General features: G+C 54.2%; 1 protein-coding gene across 2 annotated transcripts in view; it reads left to right on the top strand.

Annotated features, from left to right (window-relative positions):
- Positions 1 to 4580: 4580 nt before the first annotated feature.
- The window catches only part of PAX5 (paired box 5), a 73687-nt gene continuing 59222 nt past the window's right edge, over positions 4581 to 19045 (top strand). Inside the window, exon 1 of one of the 2 annotated variants that reach the window (XM_063594011.1) lies at positions 4581 to 7592. In XM_063594011.1, coding sequence (XP_063450081.1) covers positions 7547 to 7592 — 46 coding nt within the window. In that variant the 5' untranslated portion in view covers positions 4581 to 7546. Of the gene's footprint in view, positions 7593 to 14487; positions 15051 to 19045 lie in introns of those variants that run through there. The other variant, XM_057298712.2, reaches the window with a different exon arrangement.

The following is a 19045-nucleotide window of genomic DNA, read 5'->3' on the forward strand; positions in this document are numbered from 1 at the left end:
CATTCCTACATTGTTCCCAAACCCTTGGGCAGCTCTTTTTTCAGTATTTTGCTTGTATGTTGATATCCAGTAGGCTCTTCTGCAAAGTGCAGATCTTAATTATGCCATCTGCTCCTTATTTATCTAGCAAAGTCCTACTTACCCTTCAACACTCATCTCAGGTCACCCTCTAGAGATGTTCCCTCCAGCCTCCCCCTTTCCAGAGTCTGGCTTCAGTACCTGGCACAGTTCTCCCAGATCTCTCTTTGCTTGCACACATCTTCACTCTCTTACCATCTAAGTCGAGGCCTGTTTCCCTTCTGGACAGGGCCTGGTGCTCAAGTGGCATTGTACTGTGGCTCCTAACCCAGGGCTGTGCACCCCTTTCCAGGGTGGCTTCAAGGATCAAAGGATGTTGTGTGAGGTTTGCTGAAGGCATCTCTGCAAGTGTTCTTGCCCTCCTCCCTGGCTCTCATGACAGGGGAGGGTACTGAGCTGACTCCTTAGGCCAAGGGGGCAGGGAACACCAGTGACTCAGGCTTTCTGACTGGGTTTGGAGAAAGAGTGGAAGTCTATTCACTTGGGGTGTGTGTTCCTTCAGGACCAAGGAGCATGACCCCACCCCTCGCCACCCTCTCCCCTCCACGCCAGCTGGGATTCAGCTTCAGCCTGGGTGGCCAGAAGGGGCAGAGTTTTCCTTTGGGTCTTGGAAACTGCCCCAGGTGGTACCCCCAGGCACCCAGCCTACACAGAAGACCTCAGAGGAAATGGAGGGGCCAAACGCTCGCTAAATGGGCTTTGGTGAAAGGAGCCAAGACAAAACCCAGCTCTGAGCTTAATTAAAAAGAGTGCGTAGTCCCTCCCCCAACAAATGCAGATTGCCCACAAAGAAGAACAGGAACCCAGTGGCCAGGAAGACCCGCAGCCTTATAAACAAGCACTTTGGGCTATGTAGGGCAGCTCTGCTATGATCTGATACAATGACTATTGTCAAGGAGGGCTGTTTTTCCATGTTTTTGTATCCTTTTCTTCACATTTTCTTTTGCTACCTAATTTCATGCATCAGAGGTCAAAAGACAAAAGGTCAGGCCTGGTTTAGAGGCAGCAAACTCCCCACCACCAAGAACGTGTGTCCAAAAGAGCGCTTTGAGGCACCGCCTGCAGACACTGGCAGGTTTTCATCCCTGATTCTCTTTTGTCACTTCATGGGGTACATGAGTCTACGTGCAAATTGCATGAGAAATGAGACACCAACTGCTGTACCAAATTAGGAAAAAATTCACTAAACTGTTTCCATCTCATACTTTGTTTATAAGAATTTGTACCTAACAAGGAAAAGCCCATCTTTGAACTCTCAGCCTGCCTATGGTAGAGAACTTTACACACACACACGCATATGTATGTAAATATATACATACATAAAATATATATACATATACACACATATATCCTGTAAAAATAAAATCTGAGTACATATTTCTTAATTGTTTTGCTGGGAAGATTTATAAAGATCTGTCCAGAAAATTGCCAATACTTGTTCTAAAGATTGTTTTAGTTGAAAGGATAGCAGCATTTCAGTATGAACAATTTAGCATGATTATTTTGGTATGTATTTCGTATGAATATTTTGTCCTCAGACTGCAAATCTTTCCAATGTCTCATTTTGGATTCTTAGGTAATAGTAGATTGCCGGAGTTTCCTTATGTGATAGGTCCACACTATGTGTTTATAACGAGGATACAATGTCATGATTTCCCATTAGAAACATTTTCATGATTTAGGGGGATAATGACTTTCTGATTCTATGTCCATAAGCTCCTCATATTAGATATTTCAAATGGTTTTCATCCAACCGAAAATAAATTAGGGGATATCTTTAATTTTTCTTTGTGTAGAGGTTTTTTTTTTTTTTTTTTTTTTTTTTTTGGTAGATTTGCATTCAGTGCCAGAAGGCCCCCACCTCCAGTACAAAGTGAAGGAAAAGTTAAGGCTTTGGGAAGTGTCTCTGGTGATGGCTAAACACTGAGACTGGCTTCAGGGCTCATCTCAAAGGCACTTTGGCCCAAGTGTAGCTCATCTTTTCCATCTTACTCTGGGCTGGGTTGCTAAAGATAGTTAATCAGCAGCAAATCTGAAAGATTTTTAGAGCACAGTTTTATTTCCGGCACGTTCTCAAATCCAGACTTCATATCCTGTAGCCCCCTGACCTTCCCAAAAGACTTCCCTCCCAAAAGAAAAAATAAAAATCAGCCCACAACCTGCCCTGAGGCTGAGGTATTCACTTGGCGATTTGCAGGTTCACAAGGCAGGCTCCAGGGAAAGCACCCCAATCCTGGGGTGATCCTCTGCCACGGCTCTGAAGTTATTACAGAAAAATGGAGAATGAAGAAACAAGAATATTAAAGGGCCTACTTAAAGGCGCGCTTCACTTCCGTTTAACACTCTGATCTGCGTCCAAAACTAAAAGAATCGTTTAGCTTGTGCACTCACCCTCACTCAAAATCGCTTGTGCAGTAGGCTCTTTTATGTTCCAGTACTTCATGGAATCAAATTATATCACATTAAAATGTTATTAGTTTAAAACACATTAAATAAATGTAAGTCTGGGCCGACGCATGAATGTTTAAAGCTCACATTACACGGTGAACTAGAAGAAAAGGGGGTGAGGAGAGCCAACAGAACATCGTATAAATACTGATAGAAATAAAGCATCCTATGTGCAAACTTTCTTTAGCAAAATATGGTTTTATTACTTACACTTATTATGGTATTGTTAAATTTGAAAAGAAATATAAAGAGAAATGAACTGATTTACGCTTGTTTTCAATATTAAACAACCAGAATGCCAGTAAATCTTTTCAATGCCCCATTTTGGATTCTTAGGTGAGAGTGGATTGCTGGGACGTGTTGGCAAATTTTAAATACAACTGATTGCCTGTTTTCCATATTCATATATTGCGAATGTAACTCCAGGAGAGTGAATTTTATCTCAAAATTCTCCAAGAGTTGCCTTCAAATAGCGTCTGTGTGCATATGCATACGGCATACACTTGACGTCTACCATGTGTACCTGTGCGCTGGAAACTAGTCGTGGAACTGAATTGAATTAGTGGATTTGAGTTGAAATGAACCCATCCAAACGACCCCAGGTCTGCGCTCTTTGAGGCTTCTCTCAGTAACATTTCTAATGAAAGCAAGAAAAGCAGTAAAGTAAAACAACAATAGTAATAACCCACCATGAGCACCAGGTTACCCGAACACAGACCCATCGCGTATTCTAGCGCAACCCAAGTATTTCCGGGTGGCGAGTCGCTGGCACATGGTGCCCCAGTGAGCCAGCACCCGGAGCTCGAAGCCCTGTAGGCGCAGAGGACCCCACTGCCAACTGAAATGGGTGTTTTGACCCAAACCAATCCTCAGCTCCTTTTTGCCCCGGGCGCCGCCTGAAACCCCGAGGAGACGGCTGGCCCGCGATGTGCGCTTTTTGCGCTCTGCGTTGTGGGAGTTGCAGGTGGAGAGGCGCCCCCATCCATCCCGGCACCGCCCCTAGGGAAGCCCCAAGTTTATACCGCAAGGGACCAACTCGCCGCGACTCGGCGTCCACCCTCAATGCTGACACCGTTCAGGCCCGGCAAACGAAGCAGGGCTGGGCTGGGCATTAGGGGCGCCGCCTGCCGAAGATGCGGTACCACGTGCGCGCTGTACGGACCCCGAATCCTGTGAGTCCAGCTCCGGTCACAGGCTTTCGAAGAACTGGGCCCTCGGCTTTAGGGCGGGGCCTCTTCTTTGCCTCCTGCCTGGATGTCGACTCCCACCCACGCTCTGCGCGAGCTCCGGAGCCGAGCCCCAGTGCCAGAGTCGTTCCCTGAGGCTTCTCCCAGGGCTCGCACAGAGGGAGGCCCAGTGGCGGACGGCGATGGCCCAGCCTTTGCTGGATTCCGGGCTAGGGGTCTGGGGAAGAGGGGCACCGGGCCGGAAATGAGCCCCAGTTCGGGCTCCACGAGCCCTGGAGCCCCCAACGATGTTTCCTGGCTGAGTTAAAGAGCCCGACCTTGGCCCCTCGCCTGGCGATGTCGGCCTCCCCCTCCCTTGCCCGCAGCGTCTTAGCTGGAGGGCAGCTCGCAGCGTGCCTAGGCCAACCCCTTCTGCGTCTCTTTTCTTTTCCTGTCACTCTCTGTTCTCGGTTTCTGCTTTCTCCTTCTCACAGAATGCCAGAGCGCGCAGGGGCCTGGAGGAGCTTCCGTACCAGCCCCTTTTCTGGGCCTCCAATTTGCCTTCCCCACAGTCTAGTCTCCCCCCGTTCCATATTTCTTTCTGTATAGACTCTGCTCGTATTTCCTCGCCGATTGAGCCAGCATGTGTCTCTGCCTCTAAATCTTCTCCCTCGTGTAACATTAAACAAACCAAGGTGTGTTGAGCTGGAGAAGTCCTGGCAACGTGGACAGAAGGAATGGCTTATTCTGTCCTGGGGACATTTCCGGTCACTACAGTTCGGTTTCCCCTTGAGGCGGCGCCAGCTCCGGTTCCGCCCCGCAGGCCGCTGCTACGGAGGCGCCCGCTCGCTGTCTCGCTCTCTGGCGGTGTCTGCGTGTGTTCGGGTGTGGGCACATGTATCTGTGCTTGCAAACCAGGGCGGGCTCTCCAAACCGAAAGCTGCGCGGAGTTGGGTTTCTGGGATTCTAGGGCTGCGGGCAAGGGAGATGGGGGATTTTCCCGGGATCCCGACGCGGATCTGAGCCTAGACTCCCCGCGTTCTGGCCCCTTGTCCCGTATCTCTAGGGCCGCAGTGTCAATTCCGTGTCCTCCGAAGTGGTTCGTCACCTGCTCCGCCGCGGGGAGCCGCCCCTTGGGCCAACGCTGCGGGAGTCCGGACAGTCCGAAGCGTGCTGGCCAGGCGCAAGGGGAGACCGACTCACAGGGGAGAGGGTGGGCAAGGGGACGGCGGCTGGGCCTCGGTACCCCGCGAGGGGGGCTCTGTGATTCTGACCCAGCACCGGCGCCTCCGGGCCCGCGAGGTTTTGACGACCAGCGGGCGCCCCCTCGGGAACCACATTTGTTTCCCGCTGGTCTCGAGCGTCCAGAGCGCGAAGCGGCGGAGCACGGCGAACCTACGATTCGTGATGCTTGGCCTAATCCTCTGCCCTTCATGGGTGCGGGCAGGAACGGAGTAGCGGCTGATGTCCCCTCCCTAATCCCAAAGCCCCACAAAAGCCAAAATACACACGCAAACTCTCACCAGCGCATCTCACAAACACAAAAACTAAAGCCAACACATGAAAATATAACCCGATCCCCCATCAAAACGTACAGCTCAAAAAAATAAAATTCAAATCGAAGGAAACAAAACACACACAACACGAAATTCCCTAAGGCAACACACACACAGACGACACCCACTCACACCAAATCAAAACACATCTAAACACCGCGGAGAAGGAAAAGCCTTACAAACGACACACAAAAAGACAGCCTACAAGGACAAAGTACAAAATCACACAAAATCAAAACTCACCCCAAAGACCAGGACTTACAGAGCAAAACCCGCTAAAATCAATCCCACGAAAAAACAACACGCAAAACACCCGAAACAAAAGAATATCCCATGGAAAAATGAAAACTCACAGAAAACAAACAAAAACAAAACAAGCGCTCTAAATGGAAACAACAACAACAACAAAACACCAACACCCCCCGCCCCCAGCCCGGGGTGAAATGTCAATTCCGGGAGGGCTTTTGATCTCCAGGCGCGGACAGGCCGCTCCTCCCAGGCGCTGCCTCCCGGCGCGGGCGAGGCGGGAGGGCGGGAAGTCTGGGCTGGGGCTGGGCTGCGGAGGGAAAGAGTCGAGCACTCGGAGATGGCCAAAAATCAAATCTCGGGGTAGGGACACGGGCCCGCAGGCTGCAGGGAGGAGGCGGCGCTGGGGAACTGCGCAGACCACTTGGTGGGGGGGCCGCCCGGGAATCCACAGCCACATTTCCGATTGTGGCGAAATCTGCTCAGTGGATATGTGATGTCCAGTTGCCGCCGGGGGCCCCCCTTTCCTCGAGCTCTAGGCTCTTCCCCCTAGGTTGCGACCCAGCCTCGTGACCACCCCCTCCAAAAAACAAACAACACTCTTGCTGAGGACGATTCACTCTCCAAAACTGCCATTGTCCGGCGGGCCAGGAGTCCTCCTACGGAGCGCTCCCCCGCCCTGGAGAACCTTTCCCCTGCGACCACCCCGCTGCAGGGCCCCACAGGCTTTCAGTGGCTAGGCCCAGCAGCTGAACTAACTCAAGGCTGGGGAGGGGAACAGGGAAGGGAGGCTTGAGTCTGGCCCGAAGAGAGAGGGCTGGACATGCCACACCTCTGCTCGGTCTCTGTGGATCTGATTTCCTCTCTGGAATCAAGTCCTGGGGCTCTGGGACTCCACAACGTCTCAGGGCTCGAGGGCAATGCGATTCCACTTATGGGCCGGGGTAAGGTGTCTGGAACTCCTGCCAATCTCCAGGAACTACTGAGATGTTCTGCTCTGCCCGGGTGCTCCAAAGCGGAAGCCCGGATTTCATCTCCAGTATTTCACAGCTTAACCTCCATGCTCTGGGCCAGAATGGAACTTGATGTGGGGAGGGGTTCTGGGACTAGAAGACTGGATGGGACCTGGGGGCTTTAGGGATCTGGCGCTGCCCTAGGGTCAGGGGCCCAGCAATAGTCAGGGCCCCAACAAATTGGGGTGGGGGTTGGATGGCTGGGAACCCTGGGGTCGGGCGCCGCCCTAGGGGTGAATAGGAGTAAACCGGAACGTCGCCTCGGTGCCTGGCAACACGGCCAGCCTTTGCAACCCCTTTCAAAAGCACCTGCTTGGCCGAGCAGTTAATTTCTTCAAAAATAAAAACCCGGCCTGCGCTCGTCTAAGCAGCGGGGTTTGCACATGGAGATGTCACAGGCCCCGCGCACAGCGCAGAGGGCCGCGACCCCCAAGCGCATGTCTTAATAGAGGGTGCGGCTGGAAGACCCGGGCTCCCGGGCTCCGCTTCGGTCTGCCCCTTCCCGTAGGTGCGCTGGCTAGCGCCCGGCGCAGGCTGAAGCCTTCCTTCCCTCCCCCCAACCCCTATAAAAGTCTGGGGCGGCGCGGCAGCAGCACTGCTGCTCTCCCGGCTTCCCGCTCTACTCCGGCCCGGCCGGGTCCGCCACGTCTGGCGCACTGAGCAGGCCCGGCCGCGCAGCGCCTACCCTTTCCTCGCTCCGGGCCGGCAGTGTGGGGCGGCGCGCTGGGGGCGCGGCGTGTCTGGGGACATCTTGTGATGTTGGCGAGAACAGGACATGATCTCACATGGCGAGAAGCTCTTTAGTTCCTTAATCATTTCACGGTGCCTTCGGACGCTTTTTTTCCACCTAAAACGTTTAGTTTCAGCTCAGTGATCAGCTACCCCAGCTCGGCGGGGGAGCGGAAGGCTTGAATTATTCCGACCTGTGAGCGGCCCCTGGCACCGAAAAAAAAAAAAAAAAAAAAAAAGAAAGAAAAAAAAAGGCACAAAAAAGTGGAAACTTTTCCCTGTCCATTCCATCAAGTCCTGAAAAATCAAAATGGATTTAGAGAAAAATTATCCGACTCCTCGGACCAGCAGGACAGGTAGGACCGCGATACGGGCTCCAGACGTGCAAACTCCGGGACACGGCCAGGCCCTGGTCCCCACGCAGGGTGACCCTGGAGGAGGAGGGGGCGCGCCGCATTTTCGTAGAGACTGTCTAACTGCGGCGTGTTTGTTATGTTTTTTCACCTATCTGTTCACACACTTCTGCATCAGTCCAAATATCTGTGAGTTTGTCTGTGTTTTCCTCTGTTTCTGAATGTTCACGCTGGTGTCCTTCCGGGGGTCTGCAAGTTAGGGCCTGTGTGTTTATATAAGGGACTCAGTGTGTGCATTACAGTATATGTATTTTTAAAAGATGTAAAAATATATGTTTGTGTCCAAAAGTTGTTTGCCTGTGTGTGTGTGTGTGTGTGTGTGTATCTTTATACTCGTGGGGTATTCGTGTGTGTTTATAAGTTAGTACTTGTGTGTATATTCTTTTGGGTATCCAAAATGTGTGTCTACTATGAGTGTTATTTATGTAATTGGGAAATATCTGAGTGTACATCCACTATTTAAAGGGTCTGCATTCACCTGTTATATCCCAAGTGATTTTTGGATGTGAGAAAGAAGTGGCTACACTGACCTTTCCATTTTTGGATGTCAACGGCTGTCCAATGCATACATGCCAATGTTCACATTGTGTCTCTAGGCAAACTCCTAGACGTGGGTCTGGGGCCTATGGAGATCCGTGGTGTTTAGCATGTGCATTGTAAGGCCCAGTGTCCATTCTATTGGGAGATAGGACCAGGAATGAAGGTGTGAATTCAGGGCATGCAGCCTCTTGGTGTGCAGTGAGCACTGTTCAGGCTACCATTTGTACAAACAGGTCTCCTGTGGCAGGCACAACCTTGCAGATGACAGCGGACACCTGTAGGGTTAGTTGCGACATTTCTAGGGACCCCCAGCCTACATTCACTTTCACCTAGACAAGCCTCTGACACTGGCGTGTGTATTTGTGTGTACACACAGACACACACACACTGTGTCCTCAGGTTTTATCCTGTGGGTGCCGCACCAGTGGAGGAGAGCACAGTGGGTGGATGCATGTGCATAGTCTGGGCATTCAGCTCTAGGGCCTGTATGCGCACAGGCCTCCCTGGCTTAGGTCCCCATGTGCCTCCCACAGGCCTGAGAAGTAGGTAGCAGGATGTGTTTATGTCTGAGAGGAGATAGCAGGGACAGTAGGCCTCCATCTGCCCTGAGGCATGAATCAGGTATGGGGGGCCTCTTTCACTCACTAGGCCACTGTGTAACTCCACACAAACATTCTCCTGGCCCTGGCAAGAAGCCCTCTTCCCCCATCTCTGTGCCCTCTGAGAACCCCCATCTCTACTCCAGCCTCAAATACAAGCCTAAGAGCAAAAAAGATAAACTTAGACCCCAAGCCCAGGACAACTTCTGGGGCATAACTGTGTTTCCAAAATTGTGGCTGAAGAGAAGTGAGGGCAGAGATCTGAGGCAGAAGAGTGCTCCCAGGATGAGGGCTCAGGAAAAGGTACCTGGAAACTCCTCTTCTCCATCCTCAATTCTCAGAAGGCCCTTCTCCCTGGCAGTGGGCTTCTCAGCAGATGGACTTTCAGAGAGACCTGAGCCTGGAAGTGGGTGTTGTGTATGTGTGGGGAATGAGGCGGGGATGTGTGAGTGTCATGGAGAGGGTCTGCGCAGTCCTCGGGCTGGCTCTCCCGACAAGCTGTCTAGAAGAATGTAATTCATGGCGGTCGATGGGCTCTTTGATTAGTTCAATTGCCTGAATAATCATTTAATCAATAAAGCATTTTATTCCTCTGCATAGCTGGACTGGGTGGGGCTTGGGGTGGGGTGAGATACGGGAGCCCTAGGCTGGCCAAGCCTTAAAATCTAGAGAGCCACGCCCCCTCCTCACTGATGGGTTGGGGAAGAGCTGCCTGCCTGGAAAAGGGCGACAGTTGAAGTGAGACTGCACTTCCATCTGTCCACTCCAGCCTGGGTCAGGGCTGGAGAAGAGAGGGAAGCTGAGAAGCTGTCCAAGCTGGTGCTCAAAGGGTTGTCCAGGTCTGGTTCCTATGAGAGCTTCTTCCTTCTCCCAACTTCTGGGTAGTTCATGGGCCAATAGACTTCCTTTTTCTTCCTTCAGAACCATATTCCATTTCTTACCCCAACCTCAGTTTCCCTATCTGCCCAATGGGGAGGGAGTGTGTCCTTCTGGCTCTAAGCCCAAAATAAGGTCAGGTCAACACTAAGCAGGGAGCCACTTAAGGACCTTCTCCTCTAATGTCTTCCTTGCTGTAGGGAAAGGAAACACAGAGGTTCAGAGAGGGGCAGGGACTTGTAGGAGATCATAAAGCATGAGTAATGGAGGGAATAGGAATGGAAGGTGATCTCTCTGCCCTTAGACCTCCTGTTCCTGCTGGGAGAAGAGACAGATTCCCCCCTCTCTCCATGGACCCCCTTGGAGAAAAACTACTACTTGGGCAAGTAGTAGTCTCTCCTTGCCATGGGAACCCTTGAGTCCTTAGATCCGGGCAGACCTGGATGGATTGAGTACTTTCCCACTGGGCATTGACATCCAGTCTCACAGTTCTGGAATGAGCCTGGAATGGAGTGATAGATATTAATAACCCCCATTCATGAAGCTTCATCTCACAGAGCCTAAGAAGTCACATCTCAGGATTTGTTCTCTGCATTAAACAAACGGGGAAGCAGAGGCTTTAGAAGGGGCTCCCTGTCTCAAGTCTTTGGGAGAGAGAGTAGTCCCAGCGCCCCTGGCCTGCAGGACATGCTGGTAATGATAACACACCCCGACTAAGGTGATTTTACACGATTCTTGAAAAACCTGGTTAAATTCTCATTTTTTCTCCATCCTCTTCAAGAACTCCTGAAAACAGGGACAGGTCAAGTAGAGCAGACTCCTGATCTAGGGGCAGGAATCACGCAGGAATCTGCTGTGCCTCCACTTGCTGTATAATTTCAGGTCAATTTCTTTCCCTCTGATACTTAATTTTTTTTATTTTTTAAAAATGAAGTTTAGAGAGAACTCAGTGGGTTGAGACAGCCATGCTGGCAGCATCCCTGATCTTTCCAGAACCGAGCAACCAGTCTGAGCCCTATTGGGCCTCACTTTGTCAGAAGCAAGAACAGGGAAATGGGCTGGACTTGGGTTGAGAGAGTTGATGTCAGGCTAATAGAACACTGTAGCAGCCCCCACATCCTGAAGCCACGGTAATGCAGTGCGCTGGGAGGCGTGGAAGGGGAAGCCGGGAGGGGGTGTGTCCCCAGTGAAACGAGGCCTCTGGCTTCTCAAACATTATTCTCAATGGGCTATCTTTCAGTACTAAAACTTTCAAAGGCAATTCGGTTCACATAAATTGAGTTTCTTCCTGGATAGTTTCCTTTCGCAGTCTCCTGCCCCCAGCGCCTAGCACAGGGCCCGGCCCAAAGCCCTGTTACTGGGAGAAAGAAAGCCCATCACTGTAGATCAGAGCGAGGCCCGACTGCGTTGAGAGCCGCGGTGAGAGCTGCTAGTCTCGCTCTCCTGGACCCAGGCTTCGGCTCGTGGGCGTTCAGAGACAGGACTGAGGCGCAGTAGCCCGGCTCCACCATGGACTTGCTGTGCAGCCTCGAGCTAGTCACGTAACCTCTCTGGGCTGTCGTTTGGTGACCTGTAAGGCTGGGCTAGGTGGTCACGGTATGAGGTCCGGTCGCGCCTTTTGGGGTTGGAACTTCCCAGAGGCCGCCCGCTCGGGCGGTGATGAATCACCCCTATCCAGAGGGAAATTCCTTCCCCCAAGAACGCCGAGAGTTGCGGGAAGGGGCTGCTCTGGGTGCACAGGTAAGACGGGTCCTGTGTGTGCCACGCAGCAGAACACTGTCCCCAAGCCGAACACCTACTGTGTGAAAGGGAGAATCGGCGCTACTCCTGCTCGGGCCGTGCCCCGGGGATTCTATGCAAGCCTCACGGGTATCCGAAGGAAAACCTGCGTGTGCGGGCATATTCCAGCGGAGTTCTTCGATTTGGCAGCATCGCCCCTCCCCCACCATCCCGAGAGCGGCTCTGGAGAGGCGCTTTTGAGAAAGGTTTCCAGCCCGCAGCCTTTCTTCTACCCCAGACTTGCTGTGTGACTTTGGACAAGTCGTATCCTGCCTCTGGGCCTCGGGTTCTGCACCCGTGAAATGGAGAAAGCATAGCTTCGAGGCCCTTTTAGCTCTAAGATTCTAGAGAACCTGGGTTTGTAGGCCTGAGCTCAGCAAGAGAGGCTGGGGGTGGGGGTGTCACTGGCTGCATCCCTCAGGGCGTCCCGCACTCCCGCCTCTCCAGTAGGTGTGCAAGCCGCCATGTTGAGTCTGGGCCGAGGATCTGAATTCTGGTCATTTCCGACCCACTGGGCGCCATCGGGTGCCAGTGCAGGAAGTCTATTCCATCCCAGTCCCTCTCTGCTGTTGCGATCTTCCTGCTCCAAGGCCGGGGGTGAAAGGGGAAGATCCGGACAGGCGGGGTTCCAGACAAAGAAGAGATAACGCCGCCACTCCACCCCGGCGCGCACTGCAGCCTCCTGGGTCCCCAGAGGCCCGCCTGGGGCCGTTTTCCGCAGCTGTGCCCTGGTGGGGGGTGGGGACGGGTGTCAGCGCCGGAAACTTGTCTACTGGTCAGGGACAGCTGGGTGTGGAACAGGGACAGAAGGTGGGCCCAAGAGTCGACCCCAGTGTAGGAGTTTGAGAAGTAGAGCATGAGTAGAGAGAAGGCAGAGGAAGGGAAACCGAGGCAGAGAATAAAACAAGAGGATAACCCAGGAATCCTCCCATGATCAGCCTGTACTCTGTCTTCCTTACAAGCCCAGTCCTGGAGCAGGCATCTCAAAGCCCTTGTTTTGTGGATTTATGTTTAATATTAGCGGATCATCACTCATGAAATAGAAAGTGAGTCTTCGGACCACTCCCATGAGTTGCTGGGGCAAGGGAATCCTCAGCGTCGTTCTTGAGCCAGGGCCCAGATGGCTCACAGAACTATAGCTTCCTGGGTGAAGAATGACTGTCACACGCTTCCTTTTCAAGGTCCAGTTTCTTTGATTGTTGTCTCAGAGCCTTAAAACCCACAAAGAAACGGACTCGCTAGTCAAAGATCCCTTCTGTAGCAAGAGAGTTCTGCTACAAATCCATCCATTTTGTCTACATAGGGACAGGAACTTCCCCTGTAGAGGGAAGGTCAGTTTCCCGTCAACTGGAAGCTGCCGCATTGCAGGGCGCCTGGCCGCTTTGCTTGACCCTTGCAGATAGAATGCGCCTGTCCACCCGCCCGCTTCAGGGACCCTTATTAGCCCTGGACGCGACTTGGCTCATTCGGTTCTCAAGAAGCCTTGAGCCGGGTGCGGAATTTCTCCGGTGGACAGAAGCGCAACACCAGCTCCCAAAGCGTCTGGCAGTTCCTGATCTGAGGCAGGAAAGAGGGCCAGCCACTCTGCTTGGGCAACCTGGCCCAAAGCCTTAGCCCCTCCACCCACGTGCGCCCTGGTGCGCCCCAGTTACTAACTTTAAAGGAGTGTGAGATATTCTCCCCCTTCCCCCAACGTCTCTGCCTTTCGTTAATGCAGCAATGAGGGCCCTGCAGGTGGAGTGAGGGAGGAGGGTGGACGACGAGGAGCCAGTGGTGGTTTAGTAGGTACTTGATAAAATTAGGAAATAAAATTAGGAAATATTTCCGTGGAAGGAGCCTTCAGTAAAATCTAGTTAACCCCACTCTGCCCATTTTACAGATGAGGAAAGTGAGGTCAGAACTGGCAGATATGCACACACTCCGATGCACACAATCCGATCCCATCACGAGCCTGATGGTGCAGGATCTCTACGGCGCTCCTTGTCTTCCTCCAACATACATTTTTTGTTTTTTGGTTTTTTTGGAGACTTCCCCCATTCTCACCCTTCAATCGACTGCTCTCAAGCCTTGAGAGCGTCCCAGGATCCCAGCATTGCGGTGGGGAGGTCCAGCCCGCGTGGGACCCGCAGCGGGACTCTCCAGGCACTGCGTGGGCCCCTTTCCCCTCCCCACAGCCGCGATCCACTAGGCCTTAGTCCAGCGCGTTTGTCAATGAACGTGGCGCCGCCGCCTGGGCCCCGCCCCCCATTCTCTCCCATTGCCCAGGTGTCCGCTAATCAGGCGGAGCCTGTGGGCTGCTTAGCCAATGGGGCGGTGTTTCGGGCCAGGGCCGGCTGACGCTGCTCTGATTGGCTTGGTGGAGCGTGATTGGCAGGTTAGCCCCCGCCCCGCCCCCGCCCGGAGGGAGCTGAGCCCCGGGCGGCGCTGTCCACACGCAGCGGGTCCTGAAAGCGGCTCCGGGGCGGCGCGGTGGCGCACTGTGCGCGCCGAGCAGGCGGAGGGCTAGCGACGGCGGCGGCGGCGGCAACGCAGGCAGTCAGAGCCGGCTGCGGCTCCATCTCAGCCCCGGCAGCCCCGGCAGCCCCGGCGGCGTTGGTGGCAGGGACCCTCTGCTCTCTCCTCTGTTCCTCACTCCACGCCTGGGGCAGGCACGGCGGCCGTCCCGGAAGAGGCAGCGGAAAGACAGTGGAATCAGACCCACGAGGGAGGGCGGCGGGGCTCGAAGAGTTGGTTGGCACGAGGTAGACACCCCGGCGAGGAAGAGTCCGTCGCTGGTGTCCCCGTTCCTGGTCCCAGCGATGGGCGAGCAGCGGGGGCCGCGGGAACTTTGAAGGCAGCGGGTCTCAGTGTTGGAGGGCTGCACGCTCCCGGGGACTCCGGAGTCGCGGCCCCAGCGTCAGGGGCGGAAGCATCTCCAAACCCGCCAGGACCCCGCGCTGCCGGAGAGGAAGTTCTTTGCAACTTCGTCCGAGACGTCGGAGAGCCAGTTGGAGAGAGGCGGAGGGGGCAAGTCCGAGCCCCAGAGACTCGGAGAAGCAGAGAAAGAAAGGATCTGGCGGAGACCGAGGGGTCGAGGAGGGACCTCAGAAGCATCGAGGCCGCGGAACCAGCCTGGCAGCCCCCGGGTCTCTCTGCCCCCTGAGTGAAGTCAAGGGCCGATTGTTCCGGCGGCCTCCTCAAAGCTGCTCCTTCCCGGGGCCGGGGGCTGCTGGCTGTCCCGGAGGCGGGCCCCTACGCTATGCCCCCGAAGCCGCGGGCGCCTTGGCCGCAGCTACCCCGGGCTGGGCCCGGAGCTGCCGCTTGAGCCAGCCAGGGAGGGAAGCCAGCCGGAGTTGGGCACCCGCTCCTAGCCCTGGTGCGCTAGCACCATTTCCCGCCTCTCCGCGCAGCTCCGGGCGGTCTCCAGCAGGGAGGCTCTGAGAGAGACCCCGAAGCTCCAGCAGTGTTTTCTGAGCCCAGCTCGCACAGTGCCTGGCCTGGTGGCGAGGCTCCCTATCCGCCCTGGGCAGCCCCTTGGCGCCGGGAGGCGGCGGCGTGGGCCGGCCTGCAGTCTGGAGCGCCCCGATGGAAATACACTGTAAGCACGACCCGTTTGCATCCATGCATAGTAAGTAGGCGGCGAGCTCGCTTCTCTCACTCTCCCGCCGGGACCGGGTTGGGGGTGCCGGACCGTGGGTCAGGTACTAAGGCCGGAAGGATCTCGGACCTCTGCAGCCGCGCAGCTAACTTTGCAAAGTGCAGGGATCCCAGGCAGGGGACCTGAAACAACGCACTTGGCCGCCCGGGCTGAGGCACCTGGGAATCCCGCCTCCGGCAACGCGTAGCTTGGGCAGCGAGCTGCAGGCTTTCAAGGCTCCGGCGGCGACATTTCAGCTCTTTCGGAGAACCCTGGCTTGGACCCGTAGAGGGCTCCGGGCCAGGCCAGTTGGAGGGCAGTAAGTTGTAGGGAGAGGTCAGTCAGTCTCAGACAGCGCCCCACACCCCTACTCCGATGGCGCCTTTTTCAGCCATGGGGCTGATCCAGACTGGCGCTTGGAGGGATAGTGGGGCCCTGACCCGTGTCTGTATGTGTGGAGGAAGAGGTTGAGAGCTAAGCGAGGACACCGGGGCTAGGGCCCCAAAGGCATCCTGGAGTTGAGGAGGGGGCTTTGAAAAATCAAGGAAGTAGCGGTTTCTGAGTTCAGCTTCTGCTTAGGAGCCGGCCAGTTCATACAGAGACCCTTAAAGACCCCATTGGGTCCTTCTCTGCAGGACGCCTTTTCTCATGGCTTCTCCCCTTTAAAAAAAGAGGATAAGAAACGAAAAAGAAAGAAAGAGGAAGCCAATTAGTTACCACGCAGGCACCCCCGCCTCTGAAAGACGCAGCGTGTGTAGGAGACGGGAAGGGTCATTTCGGGCGAGGGCAAGGCCGGCCTGGCTGCCTGGCCCGCAGGGATCCTGCCAATTCACCCATTACCACAGCCTCCTGTGAGATGAGCGCTCCTCTCACGGTGAGTTAACGCCGGATTAGATTCGGAGATTTCAAGGAAATTCCAAGTGGAACGAATCGCGTTTCCTTTCTGTTTGCTGCAGAGCCAGGTTGGAGGAAGGTGCCAGGCTTCGGCAGCCTCGGCTCGGGTGCCGCTCGGGGTCTCTGCGGGCTGCAGGTCAGGGAGTTGCTCCCGGGCTAGGAGCCGTCCCCATGCCTGGTCCCCCCACCCCGCTCCCCCCCACCCCAACAGCCTGGGATCCAGCTTTCCTAGCCGCAGGTCCCCTATTTAACAAAGGCAGCAGAGACCCGGCTGGAGTGAAGGTGAGCTTCCCGGGGCGAGCATGTCCGTGTCTGCCACGCAGTGCTGAGTGGCCTGGCAAGCAGGGGAAAGCTTGTGTAGGCAGCCAGGGCTGGCTGCGGGCAGGTCAGTTTCTCTTTGTGTCAATTTTCTGAGTCTGAAGTAATCCACCAAAGCGGTGGGGAGCTCTGTGCAGAGGAGCCCCCTGTTCTGGTCTCAGCCCAAACGATTCCTCAAGGTTTGGGGCCTGCGCCCAACCGGTTTCCAGTCTGTGGTGACCCCAGTGCCCTCCACAGCCTTTTCTGCCTCGGACTCCAGCCTGGCTCTGGGGAGGCCCTGATCTTGCAATGTAAGCCCAAAACAAACCAGTTAGGGCAATGCTCTGAGAGGTGAGCAAGCCCTTGGCTCAGCCAAGGAGCAACTGTGGGGACAGATGGGGAGCACCAGCCCCTGCACTTCTCTCCTCACTTGTGGAAATCCACAGGCCCTCACTGTGTCCTTCCGCCCAGCGCTCCGTGGCCCAGAGGTTGTGCCCTAGCCCTTGGGGAGATAGCATCAGACCTGGTGGTCTCTCGGCTGAGCATCAGTGTGGAGAAGGCGGCTTCTTTCAGGTGCAGGTTAGCCAACCGCTAATGTCTGTGCTTCCTTGTCCGGCCTTCAATCGCCCCCTCCGTGGGAAGTGCTCCCTCCCATTTTCAATCTCCCTGGCAGCACAGTGGGGGCTGGGCCCCAGCCAGTCTAGCTTCCAGAGCTGGTGCAAGACCTTGGCTTCTCTGGAAGCACTCTCGGTTCTGAGGCCCAAAGCTGTTTTCTTGCACAATGTAGGCCTGCTCTGGGGCCCCAACTTGCTAGCAATGGGGAGTGGGGGGTACAGTAGATCCTGGAAGGTGGCTGAGGTAGTAGAGGCTCAGATCAAGTCCCACCTCGTCACCTTCCTCCTGGCCCCGTCAGTTTCTTCTTCCTGTTACCGCTCCCTGCCTCCGTCCCCCTACCACTGCTTCCCCCCACCACTGCTTCAGAGCCAGATAGCTTCTTTGGAGAGGAGCAGGGACTTCCAGGAAATGGGCTTCTGAGTTTGGAGGAGTCCCCACCCACTATTCCAGGCTCATCATTTTCATCAGCACGATAACCTCCTGCTCTCTTCCTGAGCGGTTCCCCTAGGTATCTTTACCAGTTATAAAACACTCATAGCCAGGGTCCTACCTGACAGTGGCCTAAACCTTCAGCTTCACCCATTTTACAGAATATGATATTGAGGTCAGAGAGACAAAAGGACTGACTCAAGAAGTTCACATTGGCACAGCTGGAGCTGGTTCTTGGGTCTCCCTGACCATCTGACAAAGGCATTAAAATGAAGCTTCAGAGGGTTCACAGAAGGGGAGAGGGAGGGACTCAGATTCCAGAGAGAGGGCAGTGGGTATACACATATGCAAAGCTCTCTCTCTGTCTAGTCTAACCACGTATATGTCTACTGCCTGACTCTCCACATGTATCAATACCATTAGGGAGACTTCTTCCCTGCCCTTTCCCTGTGCCGCTGTTTGCCTGTCTGTGTACCCCTTCATTCTTTCTGGTGCATCTAGGAAAAATTTTAATGATCTTGTGGGGGTCCTGGAGCTCAATCTGTGGCTGAGTCAGCAAAGACCCTTTCCCCAAAATCCTATGCTCAGCCATGGTCTTTGGGGGTATTGGGAGGGCCTGTGGTGGGTAGCATGACCTTATCAGGGCCTGAGGAGCGTCTGTGGAGGCCAGCCCTTTCCACACCAGAGTCACAAAGGCCTCAGGGGCCTCTGCAATTCAGTCTTTCTCTCCTCACTCCCCTCCAAACACTGCCCAGTCTGCCCTGTCCTGTGGTCTGTCTTTTTCTTGTATCTGTGGGTCTGTTTCCTGGTCTTCACCTGATTTGTTTGCCTCTGTCTCTGTGTCAGTCCCCCTTTCACGGGATGAGTCCTCACCTAATTGGAGTCCATAGGAAGTACAGGCTGGGACTTGGGTTCTCCAAGAAGATGCAGGGCCAGAGCTGGCACCCCAGAAAACAAAGGTCCTCTGTCTAGAGAAGTCCCCTGTCCTCCAGAAGCCCCTTCCTGGGCTTCCTCCATTTTCTCTTCTTATTGCCTCCCGTTGTGTGCCACCTTCATCTTTCTTTTCTTGGCCTATTCTAGCTTCTCCATTCCTTTTCCGTCTCCTCTGCCTGCCTAACCTGCTGCTTCCTTTCCAGGCTCTCTCTCTCTCCTGGTTGTCTGTCTCATTCAGTTCCCACTCTTTACACTTCTCTTAACACAGCTCTTTTTTCCTCTTTTCTTTCCCTGTCCTGCCTCGCCTCATTCAGACTTTGGACTTCACTTCTTACCAATTCCAGAGTAAGTGACCTTCCTCACACCATAGTTGTAAACCTTCTCACCACCACCCTCTAATAGCTCTATTGGGTAGGATTGTAATGGTGGAGAAGGCCAAGGGGTCTTGGGGACCTTTCAAGGAAGTTGAGGAAGGTAACAGGCTCCCAGGTCACCCCAAGTCTGTTGTCAGCTGTGGACCTATAGATGAGATTATGAAAGAGCATTACTATCTCAGCCTATGTGGTCAAGGGTAGAGGGTTTGGGGACCTGCTCTCACCTTGAGAGACCTGGCTCTAGGAGACCTTTAGGGTTTTCCCATGATACAAAACAGCCCCCAGTGCTCATAAATGTCCTGCAGGACTGCTTTTGGAATTTAAGTCCTCTGAAGGTTGCCACTGTGTTTTGGGCAGAAAGTCTCAATTGTCAGTGACATAGAGAACAGGCTATTGCAGATGGACCATAATACCTGGACTCCCAGGTCATATCAAAAGTGTGCT

Source organism: Pan paniscus, chromosome 11, assembly GCF_029289425.2.
Source record: "Pan paniscus chromosome 11, NHGRI_mPanPan1-v2.0_pri, whole genome shotgun sequence".
In the NCBI taxonomy this organism is placed as follows: domain Eukaryota; kingdom Metazoa; phylum Chordata; class Mammalia; order Primates; family Hominidae; genus Pan; species Pan paniscus.